Source organism: Vigna unguiculata, chromosome 2 (genome assembly GCF_037176805.1).
Source record: "Vigna unguiculata cultivar grain cowpea cultivar isolate G323 ecotype 2 chromosome 2, ASM3717680v1, whole genome shotgun sequence".
NCBI classification, from domain to species: Eukaryota; Viridiplantae; Streptophyta; class Magnoliopsida; order Fabales; family Fabaceae; genus Vigna; species Vigna unguiculata.
The window spans coordinates 36855622-36876721 of record NC_140793.1 but is presented as its reverse complement, the minus strand read 5'-3'; the positions used below and the strand labels follow the sequence as shown (position 1 = coordinate 36876721).

The window sequence follows — 21100 nt, the reverse complement described above, 5'->3', positions numbered from 1 at the left end:
AGATTTTCACCGATTATGTTCTTCAAATATAAACGACCAAATTACTCCATTTAGGGTTTAGGGACAAAATCCCAACTATGGTCACTACTAAGAAGAATGGTGAGATCCTAATAGCGTGTTGTATAGAAAAATAACCTTAACAATAAATAAATGGAATAAAACATGGATTTAGGGTAACAAAGGAAGAATAGTGAGATCCCGGCAAAGCATGATAAACCAAATAGCAGATACTATTAAATTTGAAAGCGGATGAAGTTGATAGTGATAAAAGTAAAGCAAACTTATTTACGGGCCCAACAGAGACCCATACACAGCATGTTGCTAAATTTGAAGACGGAGGAGGAGGTGGAGGGTCCTCCCTGCGACATTGATAAAAACCTAATGGCGGTATTTCTTGTACATGAATGAGAAAAACTTTGCAAAATGAACGCCTAGGAGGGCTGCGTGGAAGTAATGGAGGAAGTTGATCAAGAAAGACATGGCTTCAAGGGTTTCAATGAATGGAAACAATCAAAATGAGAATGAATTAAGGGTGGAAAGCCTAAATTTATAAAGAAAATTTAATACTGAAAAAATCATTTATCAAAGAAAATTCACGAAGACCCGTGTATCCAATTGTCACGTAATCTCTTATTAGTCAAACTACACTGCATGCGTGTATGACCACAAAAATTGTATAGGACAACTTCTCTTTTTCACTCACAGAAACCGACTTTCGTGATGACGATTTCATTTTTTTTTTTTTTAAAAAAGGAAAAAATTGTCCATACTTTTCATATACTTTTTTAACAATTTAAAAATAAATAAGCTAACAAATTTGCGAAATTGCATTAAAATTTCATCTTTCACAAAGATTTACAGTAATATAAAAGACTTTTACAAATTTAATCTCATTAACCTTACACTTTTTATTTTTCTCATGGTGCATCAGATATTTATAATAATAGATATTTTCTTTTCTTTTTACAGTACTTTATATATTTATATATAAATCATTATTATTTTATTATATATATATATATATATATATATATATATATATATATTAATTATGTAACCGGTTACTGAATATATATAATAAAATAATAATAATAATATATTTACATATAATAATTATTAAAATTAATAATATGTATTTATAATAATTATTAATAATATATATAATATAATAATTAATAATATATGTATAATAATTGTTATTATTATTAATATATATATATATATATATATATAATGAATGATATATAGTAATTAAATATGATAATAAATAATAAAATTAATATATATATATATATAATAAATATATAAATTATTAATTATATTTTTAAATTATTATTATTAATATAATTTTTTATTAAAATTTATTAAATAAAAAATTTTAAAATTTAATATTTTGATCTTATTTATTTCATAATATATATATATATATATAATTTGTATTTATATATATATATATATATATATATATATTATTTATGTAATAATTAATAATAATAAATATAAATATAAATATGTATAATAATTAAAATATTGTTAAATTTTAATATTTTATCTCATTTAATAATTATTTTATTTTTATCATCAAGATTATTTTGGTAATTTTCAAATTTTATCTATTAAAACATTTTTTTAATTTATCACATCACTCAAATCACTTACTAACCTTTATAAAATTTATTTTCAAATTCACCGACCTTATCCTTTAAATCTACTAAAAATTAAATAAACATATTCATTTACTTAAATTTACACAAATTTATCTTCCCAGTCTATTTCAAATCTATCTTACAAAAGAATACAGCCGTAGAAATTCTTATGGTTAAGTACTATGTACAGCTTATTCGAATTTGATTTTTAATAGATTGATATTTAAAATAATACTTTTATTTTAATTATAAATAAATGAAATAACTAAATGAAATTTAGTAATAAAAGTTCCAAAAACAAATTATTATACTGGAGGTATAATTAAAAATTAAAACACTTTTAAAGATTGAATTTCTAAAAAACTTAATAATTCAAACAAGTATATTAAGATTTTAAAATAAATATGTAAATAGTTTTTTTTAGGTGAAGGGTTAAAAACTAAAATTAAAATATATTATATTGCATCTAACATTGTGGAAGATACATTCACAACCACATGACCCTGAAACAACTCTTTAACCACACATTTATACCTTTGTTATAACGATACCTATCCACCATGAACATGGACACTATATCATCTAAGTTCGTATGTGCTGAGTCACACAACTTAAAATGATATCTAGAAACATTTGACCCACACTACAAGTTTTAGTCGCAATAAAGAAAACCCTGTTAAAAAGGTCATAAGACCAGAATACCCACAAAAAACTTTATGTATATAAATTAAATTAATTTATAACTGAAAATAAAAGAAATTAACCATAAGAAATTTATAGCACAACAGTTAGATATTCATGGACAATGATAGTTGAACTGTTCCACACATCGATTACAAATCGGACACTGATATAGTGAAATCTAAGGGAATTGCTTGAAGTTATATGTGTTCCCTCACATCAGTGCCCAACAAAGTTTCAATATTGTGTATATTTACTAATAATTTATAAAGAAAATAGATATCAAATTTCAAAATATATTAAATGTTTATTTACTTTTATTTCTAAAGTTTAATTAAATATATTTTTTACACTTATAAAAATTATAAATAGAATTTAATATAATTCTTTCACCTTTTGAAATTTAGTTTATGTTAGATTATGATAAAAAAAGTTCATGACAACAACACACGTTTGTTCTTGCAACTAAGGTATCTCATTATCATTCCATATGTTCTGTTTTCCTGTCAGATTGAATGCTTATTTGATCCAAGAGAATTTTTTGTTCCAATTACTTTTCTTTCAGAGGTATTGAAACCATCTTTAGTAGTAGATTGGACTGCAAAATTGTAGCTCCTTTATAAATATCCTTTGTTATTATATATGTATATTATTCTGTATTTTTATTACTTAAAAGTTAATAAAAATAAATATCCCAATTATTTTTTAAAGCTAACTCTTTACACATAACTCGTTATTAACAGAAAAGATGAAAATTTGATTTGCGTGGTTAAACAACATAAAAGTATGTGTAAGTGTTTACGGTAAATAATTGTTAGTGGACAACACAATGAGAATAATAGGATGGATGGAACTGAAATTTATACTTTATGGTATAACGTTCCAGCGATTAACTAGTATAGTGATCGATGCGTACGCAAGGGTCCATTTATTTTATTTTATATATTAAAATAATAAAATAATAAGAATATTATGTAATAAAATATTATGAAAATTAAGTTATATTGTTGTAAATGTTGTTATTAAAGTAATAAAATAATAATTCTAAGTGATGCAATAATAATTTCAGTTTTAAATATAATAAATAGAATTGATATCACAATATAATATAGTTAATTGATTTTAAGAAATAATTATAATAGTTTATGATTCGTGCAAATATTTTTTTTGTTTTTTTTATTTTAATTTTTTTAGAATAATAATATAATTGTTATTATATTTATTTAACCATTAAAAATACTAATAATAATATTAATATAAATTATAAATTATAAAAATTTTAAAAGATTAAAACTCTATTTAGCAAAAGTATTTAGTATAATAACGTTTTCTATAATTAAAAAAGCACACTTATAATAATAACACCATTATGAATAATAATAATAACAATAAAAATAATAACGATACCAATAATAATAAAATTTATGCTATAAATATTAATATTAATGCTAACACTAAGGTTAATGTCAACTATAATAATCTATAATTATATATAAATATATACATTAACAACAAAACAAATAAAAATAACAAATAATTAAAATACAATCTCATAGTAAATTAATTTAAGATGTGTGTCTAACTATAATAATAATAATAATAATAATAATAATAATAATAATAATAATAATAATAATAATAATACCATTATAATAATATCTTGTAGTTATAAAAATAATAATAATACAATAGCTACATAAATAAAGAGATATACATTTGTTGTGTCCTCTGTTGTTTATACAATTTTATCCTCTTAATTATTATTTGTTAAATTAAATTAATTACTCATAATAAAAATTATTTGTCCATTTTATCATTTTAATAATTTTAGTAACTATTTTTTTAATTCAAATAATTACACAGATATAAAAAAATGAACAACAAAATAAATAAAAAGTACAAATAATTGATATATGACCCCATAGTAAATAAATGTAAAATGTGTGTTTAACAATAATAATAATAATAACAACAATAATAGATAATAGATAATAATAATAACACTAAAATAATATCGCGTAGTGATAACAATAATAATAATAATATTAATATTAATATTAATATTAATACAACTACGTATATAAAGAGATAAACATTTTTTGTGTTCTTTTTATTTTATCAATTTTATCCTCTTAGTTATTATATTTTAAATTTAAATAATTATTTATAATAAACAAACTATTTTTAATTTTTATTATTTTAGTAATTATTTTTTTAAATTAAAATAATTGTTCAAATGGAAAGATAAATGAACAACATAACAAATAAAAATGATAAATAATTGAAACATGATTCCTACATAGTAGTCAAAGTAAAATGTGTATCTAACAATAATAATAAAAACAATAATAATAATATTTATAATTGATAGTAGTAATGATTATTAATTATAGTTAATAATAATAACTCGTGACGGATCTCGACCAATAATTTTAGAAGAACCAAAATAATTTATAGTAAAAAGTTTTGAACTCATCAATAATTTATTCGGAATAAAAATCTCCGGTTATTCCTTTTTGAATATAAATAACCATATTATGTTCAAGAAATTCATCTTTCATTTTATTCCGAATTTTGTTTTAATAATCTTCATTGTAGAAAATGAAACATTAAGAGTTAAATAAAATAAATTAAACAATTAATCAAGTAAAATATTTTTAATTTGTTTGTTTTTATCAAAGATTGACATAATTCAATATATTTGAATAAATATGAACATCATTAATGAAATGTTGGAATGAAATTTTAAACTAATCATATATTTATCAATATATACCTATTTTTTAAGTTTAAGACAAAAAAATAATTTATCATATCCTAATAAAAATTGAGACGTAATTAATAACAAAAATGTATAATAATAATAATAAAAATAATAACTTTACTACTTAATAATACTAATAATAATAATATATAATAATAACATATAATAATATATTATAATAACAATGTTATTATTATTATAGTATTAATATTTATTATAATTTTATACTATCATTATAAATACTATTTATAATAATAATATTATCAATAATTAAAACTATTTATATTTATAAAAATATTAGAAGTAATATTATTATTTATAATTAATATAATTACAAATAACAATATTATTATAAATAATAATATTATTATTATTTATAATTAATATTAATATTATAGTTAAAATTATAAGTAAATGAAAAAATAAAAATAAATTAACTTTTATAAGATTTGAATTCAAATTATTTTGTACCAAAATTTTAAAATAACAAAAAATATAATTATTTGTAGGATTTTTATGATAATATCAAGAAAAGAAAATGGATAATATAACAATTTTAATTCTTTTGTACCAAAATTTTAAATAACAAAAAATAATATAATACTAAATAATATAACATTAGTAGTATTTTCTTATAGTATCTTCTTTGATACGTAATAAATAAATAATAAATAACTGAAAATATCAATATTATCGTTATTTTTTTATATCTTTCTCACATTTTCATTTTTTGCATGATTCGTGCTTTTGTCTACCTTTCTTTGTTATTATTCATTATTCTTTTCTGTGTGTTTGTACTTCCTCTACAGGACTTGTAGTAATTTTTATCTTATTTATTTCGAGATAAAGTGATTTATATATGGATCGAAATACTGTAAAATTATCTTTACTCAAATAAAATTAAGCCTTATATAAGCTATAAAGAAAACATCAATTTTTAATGAAGTTAAATATATTTAATAAAAACTAAAATTAAAAATTCTTAAATCAATTACTCTCCCAATTCATTTGAATAAAATGTTGTTACCTTTTTCTAAATTTTAAACATGTTTTAGAAAATTTAAATGAAAATACATAAATTTCAAATTTAAATGAAAATACATACTCAAATAACATATTTAATACGTAAAATAAATTTAACAACAAATAAACTTAACAAATTTTATAAATTTTATACTTTCTATGGAAGTTCCACCGTACCAAATTACTACTCCCTCACCTCTTCAAATTACTCGACTAAATAAAGGAACAAACATCACCAAATCAGCATTCCGGCAAGCCTGATATTTAAAGGTCCCCAAAGCCTTGTACCCCTGTAGTGCTGCTGCACATGGGGAGTAATTTCGCCTTTCAAAACGAGGACGTATTAATCCAAATAAAAGTATAAGAAATTGGGTAATTTCGCTTATTAGGGGGACAAAGCAATCCCAAAATGTGAAACTGAAACATGAACTCACTTAGAGGATTATTCCTTAAATATAAAGGACCAAATTACTCCGTTTAGGGTTTAGGGACAAAATCCCAAATCTAATTTATATCCCTCTTTTAAACACTACAATACCATGGTCACTGCTAAGGCACAGAATGGTGACATCGCGGCAAAGCATGAAAAATAATAAATTTCAATGCGGATGAAGTTGATATTAATGGATTACAAAGTTGTTGACAGCAATTAAAATAAACCAAATTTATTGATCGGGCCAACATAGATCCATACACAGCAAGTTCTCAAATTTGCAGACAACACCACAGAAGGAGTTATGGCACTTACAAACCACCACGAAGACGCAGGACAAGGTGAAGGGTGGACTCCTTCTGGATATTGTAGTCAGCAAGGGTCCTCCCATCTTCCAACTGCTTCCCTGCGAAGATCAGCCTCTGCTGGTCCGGGGGAATTCCCTCCTTGTCCTGAATTTTCGCCTTCACATTGTCAATGGTGTCAGAACTCTCAACCTCCAGAGTGATGGTCTTCCCAGTCAAGGTCTTCACAAAAATCTGCATGCCACCCCTGAGTCGGAGGACAAGGTGAAGGGTTGACTCCTTCTGGATGTTGTAGTCAGCAAGGGTGCGACCATCCTCAAGCTGTTTCCCAGCAAAAATCAACCTCTGCTGGTCTGGGGGAATCCCCTCCTTGTCCTGAATCTTAGCCTTCACGTTGTCAATGGTGTCTGAGCTCTCCACCTCAAGGGTGATTGTCTTTCCGGTGAGGGTCTTAACGAATATCTGCATTCCTCCACGGAGACGGAGGACCAGATGGAGGGTGGACTCCTTCTGGATGTTGTAATCAGCCAGGGTGCGACCATCCTCCAGTTGCTTCCCGGCGAAGATCAAACGCTGCTGGTCTGGTGGGATCCCTTCCTTGTCCTGAATCTTGGCCTTCACGTTGTCGATGGTGTCGGAACTCTCCACCTCGAGAGTTATGGTCTTACCGGTCAAGGTCTTGACGAAGATTTGCATCTGCACCGTCATATCCAACCAACAGATGAATCAAAATCGAAATCAAACCAAATAAACACGCACAAACACATAAGAATCTTAATTAGAATAATTGACCAAATTTAGGGTTCAACTCCAGATAAAAATCATGGTCCCCAAACAAAGAAATCAAAACTGAGAATCTTACTCAGAATAATTGAAACATTCAAAACTGAAAAATCGAAGCCTGAAATTTCAAGAACGTCCACAAGATTTTCATTATCAGGTTTTAAAGGCAGCAGCGAAAAGCCTACAACGACATTGATACACTTCATGTTCGCAGAACCATACACCAATTACCGTAAAATTAAAAACCTAACAGATTTTCCAGAGACAATATTGAATTGAAAAAACAGGTGGAGAAGAGAAACATACCTTGAAGGATTGGATTGAACAGAAACGAAAAATATGAGATTGAATTGGGGATGGAAATGATAAGGGGGTTGGGGTGTGTTATATAGGAAAAACATGATGAGGCGGTGATGAAGTTGGGTACGAAAACAAAGAGAGCGTTACCTCTTGGCCAATGACACTGCGACGTGTGTAAGGAAGAGCGTAGCTTCTAGAATCATGACGTTGAAATATAAAATCTTGCATTGGCGGTCTGGTTTTTGGATATTTTTCCTTCAAAGAATGTATTATTGGACTTAGTTTGTTAGGATACCATTTTAATTTATTTATTTTTAGTTTTATTACGTCATACTGCTTTTTAAGATTTTATATCTATTTTCTGAAGTTTATAAAAGTCATGTTATTTAAATTTCACCTAAAAAACTATTTATTTAAATTTTATCAGATTTTAAATTATAAACCGGAAATTCTAATACCTTTTACTAAACCAAGAGTCTGTTTTAATCTTTTTAAATAATCACGAATTGAAAAAATAAAAATAAAATATATTTGTAAAAATTATTTGTTTTAAAAAGATATATTATTAGAGACAATGATATTTTCACATTACAATTTTTTTATTTTTGGATGAATATGTTTTTGTTCTTTTATCTTTTAATGAATTTTTTTCAAAATTTTAAATCAATTTAGCTTTTTAATTTTAGAAATATATAAATTTAATGTTTTAATTAAATTTTGTTAAATTATTTTGATGTATCAAACATCACACATTTTTTTTTTAAATTAAGAATTAATTTGAACTAACATTTTAAGGATGGATTAATTTTAGTTTTTATTGAAAATTAAAAAAATCAAAACAACATTTAATTTTTTATTTTTTAATATTTATTTGATATTATCTTTATTTCTTTATTTTTTTCTTTACAAAAATATAAAAATTTATTTTGTCGGAATCATTTTACATTTCCAAACACTAATTATTGGTATTAAATAATATTTTTTCCTAGTTTAGGCCGTAGGAGAAGTTGCAATGGCAAGTGGGCTAAGTCTCTGCAATCTATTACCCTGTCCTTTTACACCAGCATGATGTTTTATTCCACTGTTGTTACAAATGTTTACACAATATGAATATACGACATTAACATATGTTACATTCCCTTAAATTTCTACTGGTGAAGTATGCTAAAATCCTCGTACTGTTGCACATGGTTACTTCTTTTCTCCTCTGCTTCTCTTTTCGGGTATACTTTATTTGTGGCCTCGGCACAACCTATGCTTATATCAATAGGATTGGTTTTTAATGATCCGATCTCCACTCATTTTAAATTTAAATAATTATATTAGATTTTTTATTCAAATTTATTTTTAAGTAAAATTAATTTGAATTTTTTTAAAATCATATTTAGATCAAATTCAAAATTCAGAATCTATTTTATAAAATAAATTTAAATTAAATTTTTTAAAATATGTGTGTTTAAGACCGACACAATTTAATTTGGTTAGAATTGTCAATTTGACCCAATCCATAAGACTATGTTCTGGTCCACGCAGGCCTTGATCCACATGAAAAGAAACCCATTAAAGAAGCCCACACGACAAAAAATCATACAAAAATCCTGTGGGTCAAGGCCCGTCCATGGACTTTGTTCTTAAACATGAAAAATATATTATTAAACTTTACATTGTCCAAGTCTTCAAGTTAGGCCAAGTCACCTGTCTAGGTCGTCGGGTCGATCTGGTCTGTCTAACTCGTCATGTTGGCCCGACACGATCAAGTCGTCGTCCTGGCCCGACCTAACACGACCGAGTCGTCGAACTCGTCATTGGCATCGGGCTTGCCCAATCTGTACAAGTCGTGGAGCACAACCTATCCGGATCGTTGGGCCCGCACAACCCATCAGAGTCGTCAGACCGACACAATCCGTCCAGGTCTTCGGGCTCATCTGGCCCGTTTGGATTATCGGGCCTGCCCGACTTGTTCGGGTTGTCGGGCCCAACTAAAAATTTAAATTGAATATTTGGATTGGATTTTTTGAACTATCCATATTTGAAAATCTTGATTTAGAAAATAAATATTCAATCCATAAAATATATAAAATGTAGATTAAATAAAAATCTAAATCCATTAAAATAGATTAGATTTTTAATAAAATGAAATTTAAATAAATTAGATCAAAGAAAAATAGATTGGATCAAAAATTAGATTTTTTATCCACACTTACTCACCGGTGGGCAACTATAAAATCTATGAACCATCTTCATGGTTTTATAAACATATAATTTGCATTTACCTTCACCGACAACCTATAACTTCTAATTCAAAAGCCCTTTCTCCTCGTACTTCATTATTTCTCACGAAGGCTTGGCACCATCATAAGATCTAAAGCTTTTCCACTACTATCTACCATCATTATACAACAAATGCTAGCCACGCGTAATATTATATCCATATAATACTCATATATCATGATTATGTGGCCCTCCGTTCTGGTTTTAAATGAGTATATATGTACTCTCTCTATCACTATAAATCCCGCGTGCGAATGCTTACTCCCAAAAGAAAAGAGCATCGGTGTGCTTAGATATAGGAGTTTTCTCATCCCGCCTAATCTCATGCGTAAATCATTAACCCGCTTTTAATTTATTTATCATCCATTTATATATTATAAATTGATTTTATCACTGATCTAAATGATACTTTCAAGACACTTTTCTCACCCCTGATAATACTGAAACAATAAAGCCAATAGGTAACAAACTCAGCTAAGATTATATAGTTATAAATTGGCTTCAGAACTAGTCATTGTAGAACTGTCAACACACTTCCTTATGTCCAATAGCGGATGAAACAATAGTCCTAACCGATAACAAATTTTGTTAAGATAAACTCTACCTCATGTAACTGATGTCATGTTAAAAAAACATAACTCAACCTTATAAAGGTTTATAAGATAAGGTTTACATCTATTTATATACTATAAATTGATTTTATTAAGACTTCCAACAATCTTTAAATCTAACTACTCATTCAATGAATATAATAACTATATTTTATACACATTATTCACTATATTTTTATAATTTTTTTATTAAAATTATTTACTATTTCTAATTATAGGTTCCCAATTTGATCTTTTAAATACTAAAATATTATTAAATAATATTTGAATAGTTTAAATGTTTATTTTAATTATTTGTCAAGTTATAGACGTTGATATTTTAGTTTTTAACTTCCATCCTTATAATAATATATGATAATATATGAAGAATTAGATAAATACTTTGATTCCACTACGAAAATGAATCGAGTCAATCCATTTTTATTGTACTATAATAAATGTATAAATAATTTTTAGAAATAAAATATTTAAGTAAGTCAATTCATTAATCACCAATATGAGTTGAGTAACAAAAATTATGACTTACCAAAAAGTGAATCAAGTTGAACTTACTATTTTATAACTTAACTTATGATGAGTGTGTCTCTGTAAACTGAATTGAGTAACTTTGATGACGCTTTATTAATATAGTAAAAAAGAAAAGGAATGGTGACTATAATGCAAGTTGTTTTATAAAAACGCACTTAATTAATCTATCATGTACATTAATGGCCATCACGATGAAGTAGCGAAAAACAAGGCTTTCTTTTGTCACGGTTATGAATGAGAATGAAAATGAAGATGACCAACATACCATTACACTTTACCCAATACAAATGGATAAGATGCCAAACAGAATCAATGTTGTTGCCTTATGGAAGAGACTGTGCACGTGACATCATGCTAAGTTTGAGATTTACTAGAAATAAAAAAAAATCAAGAATTCTATGAAAAAAAAATTATTCTCTTAAAATTTTTAATTGAATTACTTATTTCTAATGACCTGAATTATTTGATTTTATTTTTGGGTTAAGGATGACTCTTGCACATTTGTTATGCAAACATATTTGAGTTGCGATTGTTTAAATAAAGTTTCAAATAATCCTAAGGTCGGGTACAATGAACAAGGACTTACTAAGATGCATTTAAATATCACCCTCTGCTCAATAATGTCTTCTACTGTATTTTTTTTTTCATTATCCAAAACCATTCATTGCCGCTTATTATGTCTCGTGCAAACAGCAAAACAAAATATATACAAGTGGTTCCACTTGCCATGCTTTTCTTTTGAAAAATATTATTGTAAGGCGGAAAGCGCAATTGCACATGCCATAATTGGGAGCTTATTCAAAGTTACATATAAAATTGCGATGTTATTTTCATATTAATCTTAAAAAATATCTATCTATGCAATTCAGAAAGTTAGAAGTATCATTAAATTAATGGAAAGCATTAATCAAATAATTTCAATCCTTGGATTCATCTCCTATACCTTGCAGAATTATTAAAACGAGTATTGTTTATAAAAAAAATGCCTTGTGGAATCCAGCATGAGTAGAAAGAGAAAGGAACCGGTGACATTATTTTTAGCTAAAATACAATTACAACCACGTGTAATATAAATAATGACGTGATTACAGACAAAAAATTTTGAAAAAAATTATGCCTAGTTAGATCCCTTCTCTGAATCTTCCTTTCAAGAAAAATAATTCCCATCACTGGAAAAATAAATATAAAGTTACTACTTAAATAGGAAATTAATTCTATCGTACCCCTATAAATTTTACCACGAGGAATAAATTGAAATGCAGAAGTGTTTTCATTTAACAAAAAAAATTACATCATATAATTTGATTATCGTTGGAATCCCACTCGACTAGAGAATAAGGCCAATTCATAATATATAAGTGGGTACAAGTTTTACTTTATAAACCGGTTTTATGGGGTTGAATTAGGTTTAAAGTTCACTTCTAACATAATATCAAAATTAAGATAGAATCTATCATAACAAACTTTCTTGAACATTTTGATCCACTCAGTAACGAGTCACCGACTAATTTCTTATCCCACCGGTACGATTCTTCCCTTACAAACCGGTAAAAAGAACTTTTACCAAACAAACTCTTTTTATCACGATAACATATTAATTTCTTATTATTGAATATATCCTCGTGCAAGAATTTTTGGGCTATATAAAGGAGAAGGAGGTATACTAAGGGATCACCAAATCTAAGTATGGCTACCCAAAAATCTCTGTTAGAGAAGCCGAAAAAGCCCGTTTCCAAAACTATCTGCTTACTCCTTTCTGTAATCGCAGTATTAAGCTCATCAGCTTTTATTGCTTCTTATGTCTTCAAACCATCCCTTAACCATGTCTGTGATCACGCACTTGATACTACATCCTGCTTAGCACATATCTCAGAAGTAACCCAAACTCACACGTCGGCCACAACAAAACACCACGAATTCAATTTGCTCAAATCATTCCTCATAAAACACACCTCACATATTGAGAAAGTCATGGGCACAACCAATGCTATGAAACTCAGGGTCAACAATCCGAGAGAGGAAGCAGCTTTGAAGGATTGTGTGGATCTGATGGAGTTATCCTTGGACAGAGTTTGGAACTCCATGTTAGCACTCACAAAACAAACCACTGAGTCGCAACAAGATGCACACACGTGGCTAAGTAGCGTGCTAACCAATCATGCAACTTGCTTGGATGGATTAGAGGGTGCGGCTCGCAGTGTTATGGAGGATGAACTTGAGGACTTGAAATCTACGGCAAGAACCTCTCTTGCCATTCTTGTTGAGACGGTTTTGCCTCCAAAGGTTGAACAGATAACTGACGAACCCTTACATGGGGGCTTTCCGTCGTGGGTTAGCAGCAGGGATCGGAGGCTGTTGGAGAGTGGGGTTGGGGACGTCAAGGCCAATGTCGTGGTGGCTCAGGATGGGAGTGGCAAGTTTAAGACCGTCACTGAGGCTGTCGCATCCGCACCGGACAACGGCAAGACAAGGTACGTTATTTATGTGAAGAAGGGAACATATAAAGAACATGTTGAAATTGGTAAGAAGAAGACAAACGTCATGCTCGTCGGTGACGGAATGGGTGCAACTATAATCACCGGAAGCTTGAATTTCATCGACGGAACGACAACCTTCAACAGCGCCACCGTTGGTACGTTTGATTACCTGTAATAAATGAGGTTACCATTTTGATTGAATGGTTAAAGATCTGAAACACAATATGACACAAACATTTCGAAGTTTTTGGAACATTAACGACGTAGTTATATGGGTTTGCAGCTGCTGTGGGTGATGGGTTTATAGGTCAAGACATATGGTTTCAGAACACAGCGGGGGCGGCGAAACACCAAGCGGTGGCTCTTCGCGTAGGCGCCGACCAATCTGTGATAAACCGTTGTCGCATAGATGCCTTTCAAGACACTCTCTACGCACACTCGAACAGGCAATTCTACAGAGACTCTGTCATCACTGGCACCATTGACTTCATTTTTGGAAATGCCGCTGTTGTGTTCCAAAAGTGCAACTTGGTGGCCCGAAAGCCCATGAGTAACCAGAACAACATGGTGACGGCTCAAGGAAGAGAGGATCCAAACCAAAACACAGGAACTTCGATTCAACAATGTAACCTAACACCGAGTTCGGATCTGAAGCCTGTCGTGGGTTCCATTAAAACTTATCTGGGTCGACCTTGGAAGAAGTACTCGAGAACTGTTGTGATGCAGTCGTCGATAGAGAGCCATGTTGACCCAACGGGATGGGCAGAGTGGGATGCCCAGAGCAAGGACTTTTTGCAAACGTTGTATTACGGAGAGTACATGAACAGTGGAGCAGGTGCTGGAACCAGCAAGAGAGTGAAGTGGCCTGGTTACCATGTCATCACAAGTGCAACAGAGGCCAGCAAGTTCACAGTAACACAACTCATCCAAGGAAATGTTTGGTTGAGGAACACTGGGGTCAACTTCATTGAAGGTCTTTAAATGTTTATATCTATGCATCTATCTGTCTCTCATGATGTCTCTCATGAGTGTGGTTTTCGGAGGAAATAAAATAAAAGGATGTTTACCATGGTTTTCTCTACTGCTGACACGTGTTTGAAAAATGTAATAAAGAAACTGCTAAAACGAAAAAAAGAAGAAAAATTATACTTTGGAATCATTTTTTTGCTCTCATATTCTATTCCCTTGGCTGGTTTAGTTGAATTAGATCATTAATTTTTTAAGAAAAGAAAAATAATAATATATTAATCAATAATTTACAATAAATCATATCAGATAATCAAAAATAAAGTCATGAAAATCGTAACATAATTGTAAAAATAAAAAAAAGTATTAGTGTAACTCAGGTCATTTTCATGAATTTGAATTTTTTATTGATTTTTTTCTATTATTTTTCTATTATGATTTTAAAATATAGCGATGATTATTAATTTTAAAATATATTAAAATTAGTTGTAAAGTATTAAAATAATATGTTTGTAATGCTGAGCAAATAACAATAAAAAAAACTTAACGTAGAAATCAGATTCAATTTTCATTAGACATACTTTCATTTGGTTCACTAAAAAAATAGGTAATTGTTTGAGAACACGAAGAATTTTCAACACCGGACATAGAATGTCCTCACATCATCACATATAGGTAAACACCTTATTCTTAAATGGGTTAAATATCTTTTGGTCCCTCAAGATTCAGCAAAATTTGAAATTAGTCCCTCATCAAAATTTTTGACCAATTTAGTCCTTTATCTTTAAAAAATGCGTGAATTTAGTCTTTTTTACCAAATTTTGTTAAGTTTATCTGACGTTTCAAGCGCATTTCATGATAGTATTTGAATTATTTACACCGTTTGACACATTTTTGCTCCAATGTTAACTCAAATATTATCATAAAATGCGTTTAAAATGTCAAATAAACTTCATAAAATTTAATAAGAATGACTAAATTCACGCATTTCTAAAGATGAATGACTAAATTGGTATAAAGTTTCAAAGATGGACTAATTCCAAAATTCACTGAAACTTGAGGGACCAAAAACATATTTAACGCTTCTTAAATAAATAGGTTACTAATTAAATACCGAAAATTTTTTATTTTAAAAATTTTCCCTTGATGTATGTGAAGTTCGTCTTAAACTTAAACCTGAAACTCATACAAGGTAAAGGCAAAGCATATATCCTTGAAATGAATTTATTAAATGCATAAAGTAATTAAGAAACATTTTATTTAGTATGATATCACTGAAGAGACACAGTAGATCGAAATCATGCTAGATATAAGATACACTTTCAACTTTTGGGGCTTAATAGAAAAGGAAGGCACTGTGTATGAGGATGACCATTATTTAAAGCATATGAAACCAAGAAACAAAATTATATTTAACAATAATAAATTATTATCAGTGTCTTCCAAAAAAAAGTTATACAGTGAAATCCTAAATACTTTCATATACATATGACTCACTTAAAGTTGTTAATTCGACTTATAATTCACGGATCAATTTCAACTTATTTTCAAAATAATTTTTTTAATTAACTCATCAAACTAACAAATTGAAAAAATAAATCCTAAATTTTCCAATAAAATAGGTTAAGGTCAATTTAAAATTGATTTGATTTATAAGCTCTTAACATTTTGTAAATTACAAATTAATTTCTAAATATTTATATTAATCCTTAATCAACTTTTATTATTTGCAATTTTGGACACTACCCTATTTGTCAGGGCCCAGTCGTGACTAGAATTATTAAAATGCATTACTTAAAAAAATAACTTATGAAAAGAAAAATGATAAAAAAAGTATTTGCAAGGAAATGCGTTGTTAGTATTTTGTGGGACTTTTTAACAGTTAATGATAGTAATTTAAACTTTTTTAGAAATTATATGTAACCTTAACTGCAAAGAGTTTTAGGAGAGAGTCAATTAAGTCAGAAAGAAAAATATAAAGAATAAACTACTTATTAAACTTTTTTATTAACATGTGATTCCGTGTTAACATGTATTTAATAGAAAAATCCAAAATATATGTAACAAAACAGTAGTTAAATTTATTTAAATAATCATGATAATAATAAAGTTACGGCGAAAGTGGGTCAAATGAACAAGTGCATAAACTAAGGTGCAATTCTAATTATGACTCGTGGAAATAATGGAAAACGAAATACATACACGTGATTGCACTTCCCATAGTTTTCCTAGTAACATAATAGTAACATAATAATGTAAGGTGAAAAGTACAAACTGCACATGGAATTGTCGGCCGCTTATAATAAATTAATATAAATATGTTTAATTAAAATAATTATTTGGAGAGTTTTTTTTATTGAAAGTACCAAAAGCTGTTAAAAATATGTAACTTTTGAACCACACGCACTCTTCAATAGTATAGAAAATAAGATTTAAATATGTAAATTATCTTTTTAGGTTAAATATATTTTTATCTTTTAATTTTCAAATTTTAGAATTAATTTATTTCAAAATTTTAAATCAATTTAATTTTTTAAATTTTAATTATTTTAACCAAATTATGTTAATATTAAGTTGATAAAAAACAAATTAAGGTACTTCAAACTATCATCGCTTTGTTATTGAAAGACCTAATCTTTTAAAGGTGATGAAAAGAATAATTTTTTTTTTGTCGTAAGAAAGAAAAAGTAAAAGAAAATAGTGAATATCATTTTATTATATAAACTTATTACAGTGTTAAAATGTCATTACTCTCTTTCTTTCGATCTTTAACTTCGATTACTTTAATATATTCTAAGTTAATGAAAACTTTAAATAATTTATACTTAATGCACACTACAACTTAACTTAATCAACATGAAATATTTAACAAATATAATAATATATAATATAATTTCAAGTTAGAAAGTAAAATAAATACAATAAAAATATTATTGTTTTAAATTCTGAAATGAGTATTTTTAAAAATATCTTACAAAAATTACAGCATCAATTTATAACCACACATTTTATCTCATCAAGTCTTTTGGCCTATATATACAAGGGCAATGATGCATAGCCAAAACAAGCCAGAGTGGTATACTCAGAAGTATGGCTATCCAACAATCTCTGCTAGAGAACCCTAAAAATTCTGTTTTCAAAACTATCTGTTTAGTCTTTTCTGTAGCTGCTGTCATATGTTCATCAGCTTTCGTCGGTTCTTATCTCATCAAATCCAGTTCCTTCCTTAACCAATCCTCTCTTCAACATCTCTGTCGCCATTCACTTGATAAAGCATCATGCTTAGCACATGTGTCAGAAGTGGTTCAAGATCCCATCTTGGCCACAACAGAAGACTACAAACTGAATTTGCTCCACGCTTTCTTAATGAAATCCACCTCAAACATTCAGAGAACTATGAACACAGCCAGTTCCATCAAACTTAGGATTAACAATCCCAGAGAGGAAGCAGCTTTGAACGACTGCGTGGAGCTGATGGACTTATCCATCAACAGAGTCTGGGACTCAATGGTGACTCTAACAAAAGAAACCGTTGAGTCACAGCAAGATGCACACACATGGCTAAGTAGCGTGCTCACTAACCATGCAACTTGTTTGGATGGGTTAGAGGGGACAGCTCGAGCCCTTATGAAGGCCGAACTCGAGGGTTTGATATCCAGAGCGAAAACCACTCTGGCCATGTTCGTTGCTGTTTTACCTCAGAGGGTTGAACCGATCATTGATGAACCACTGAACGGGGAGTTTCCATCATGGTTGAGCAGCAAGGACAGGAAGCTCTTGGAGTCCAGTGCTTTGAACATCAATGCCAATGTTGTGGTGGCCAAGGATGGGAGTGGCAAGTTTAAGACTGTGGCTCAGGCTGTGGCATCTGCACCTGATAACGGTAACACAAGGTATGTTATTTACGTGAAAAAAGGAATATATAAAGAGAATGTCGAAATCAGTAGTAAGAAGACGAACGTGATGCTGGTCGGAGATGGTAAGGATGTAACTGTAATTACCGGGAGTTTGAATTATGTTGACGGAACGACCACGTTTAAGTCTGCCACTGTGGGTATGCATCTTTCCCATTTCATTATATATGTTTTTCTCATTACTCTGTTATTTTCCAATACTTGTAAGAATCGAAAGTAACTAGTTGTGGTAACATGGTTTTGCAGCTGCTGTGGGGGATGGATTTATAGGTCAAGACATATGGTTCCAGAACAGTGCAGGTCCACAGAAGCACCAAGCAGTGGCTCTTCGAGTAGGTGCGGATCGATCGGTCATAAACCGATGCCGGATTGATGCTTACCAAGACACTCTCTATGCCCACTCCAACAGACAGTTTTACAGAGACTCCTTTGTCACCGGCACCGTTGATTTCATATTCGGAAACGCAGCCGTTGTGTTTCAAAAGTGCAACCTGGCGGCCCGAAAACCCATGAGTAACCAGAAGAACATGGTGACAGCCCAGGGACGAGAAGATCCAAACCAGAACACAGGAACTTCGATTCAACAATGTAACATAATACCAAGTTCGGATCTGAAGCCTGTTGTGGGTTCCATCAAAACTTATCTGGGTCGACCGTGGAAGAAGTACTCGAGAACTGTTGTGATGCAGTCGACGATAGACAGCCATGTTGACCCAACAGGATGGGCAGAGTGGGATGCCCAGAGTAAGGACTTTTTGCAAACGTTGTATTATGGAGAGTACATGAACAAAGGAGCAGGTGCTGGAACCAGCAAGAGAGTGAATTGGCCTGGTTTCCGTGTGATCACAAGTGCAGCAGAAGCCAGCAAATTCACCGTAACACAGCTTATCCAAGGAAATGTTTGGCTGAAGAACACTGGGGTGAACTACATTGAAGGCCTCTAAAATGCAATCTTTAGTGTATGGGACACGGCTAAGGTTTAGACATCTGGGATGGTACGAAGTTTCTGTGTATGGCCTTGGCCTTGTACCCACCCTGTGATGTAATGTTTCATAATGTCTCATCTAAAATAAACTTCTCTGTCTGGGACTTCCACTGGGACTTCCACTGTGCTTTCCTTGTTTGTTGTTGCATGTTTATCCTCTTACGGATATCTTTATCCCCACAATTCAACATCTTAAAAATGAAAAAAAAATTACAGATAGGCTTAAGGGAAAAATACAATATTAACGAGATCCGATTTCAATGTATAAAACATGGATAATATTTTTAATCAAAAACATTAAAACAATAAATTTATGAGTTTTTATTTTTATATAATATTTTACTTTTTCATTTTTAATTCATATGAGATGACTTTTTGTTTTCTTTGTAAACGTTTAATTTTTTTAACAGCAACCGTTAATTGTTAGTTTTTTAGGGGAAAACTTGAACCCATGATCTATAGTATCCCTCCCTTTTAAATTGTTAATAATAAATATCGAACTCTAATCTTCCCTCCTTCTTTTTCCTTTTTTTTCCTTTCCTTTCCCTTCTCTTTCCTTATCTTGCCTTCCCTTCTCCATAACATAAATGGTTGAAGGTAAATTAACGAAGAACACCAAAGAATCACCGATAAATAAAAATAAAAATATTAAATAGTAAATATTTCCAATAATTTGTTATTACATCAACTTATTAACACAGGATGACATAAATAACATAAATATAATGTCTTTTAATTATTGTATTTTACATAACTTATAATATTACTTAATTCTACGTTCTTTAATTTTATTAATTTAGTTATTACTTTTAATATTATATATTCTATTGTTAATCTTAACATACACGATTTATTTTCATTTATAAATATTATATGTTATATATGTTATATGTTATATATTTTTTTCATTTATTAAATTATTTATATAAGAAAATAAAACATTTTTTTTATTTTCTATTTCTATTTTTAAAAAATGGAAGTAAAAACAGTATAGTACTTCTATAATTAACATGTGAAAACAGAAGAGAAAAAATAAAATAAAAATATTCTCTCAAGCCAACCTTTAGAAGTCTCTTAGATGATGAGAACTTTAGAAATGTGGAGTTTTGTCTTTTGGACGTAAGTGGCATTCAGTTATACATTTATTAGTTGGAGCTACAGGAACTGTTAAATGAAAGTCGTAGTAATTGGTTCCTTTATTAGAACATGGTTGGTTGAGTTTGTTTTTTAATTTGATATCTTAGAAGAGTTTATGATTTTTTTTAATTAGAATGGTTGATGTGAGATCATAAAGTCTTAAACTTAATACTTGGATATTATCCATGTGTTATATGATAAAAGGGCAAGAATAAGAAAGTGTAATTTAAAGGTAAAAATAATAAGAGAAAGAATAAAAATAAAATACAATAAATT

At 29.1% G+C, this 21100-nt stretch overlaps 3 protein-coding genes across 3 annotated transcripts; 2 read left to right on the top strand and 1 right to left on the bottom strand.

Moving 5' to 3' along the window:
• Positions 1-6763: 6763 nt before the first annotated feature.
• On the bottom strand, positions 6764-8077 carry LOC114173495 (polyubiquitin 11). The gene is made up of 2 exons (XM_028057944.2): positions 7942-8077; positions 6764-7548 (listed from the first exon to the last, which is right to left on the bottom strand). The coding sequence occupies exon 2, from the start codon at positions 7546-7548 to the stop codon at positions 6859-6861; it is 690 nt and encodes a 229-aa protein (XP_027913745.1). The 5' UTR covers positions 7942-8077; the 3' UTR covers positions 6764-6858.
• A 4933-nt stretch (positions 8078-13010) lies between these two features.
• Positions 13011-14891, top strand: LOC114173798 (pectinesterase-like). Its single transcript, XM_028058407.2, has 2 exons — positions 13011-13977; positions 14106-14891. The coding sequence occupies exons 1-2, from the start codon at positions 13032-13034 to the stop codon at positions 14801-14803; spliced, it is 1644 nt and encodes a 547-aa protein (XP_027914208.2). The 5' UTR covers positions 13011-13031; the 3' UTR covers positions 14804-14891.
• Positions 14892-17845: 2954 nt separating this feature from the next.
• LOC114173679 (pectinesterase-like) lies at positions 17846-19803 on the top strand. Its single transcript, XM_028058200.2, has 2 exons — positions 17846-18842; positions 18949-19803. The coding sequence occupies exons 1-2, from the start codon at positions 17879-17881 to the stop codon at positions 19644-19646; spliced, it is 1662 nt and encodes a 553-aa protein (XP_027914001.2). The 5' UTR covers positions 17846-17878; the 3' UTR covers positions 19647-19803.
• The last annotated feature ends 1297 nt before the right edge of the window (positions 19804-21100 follow it).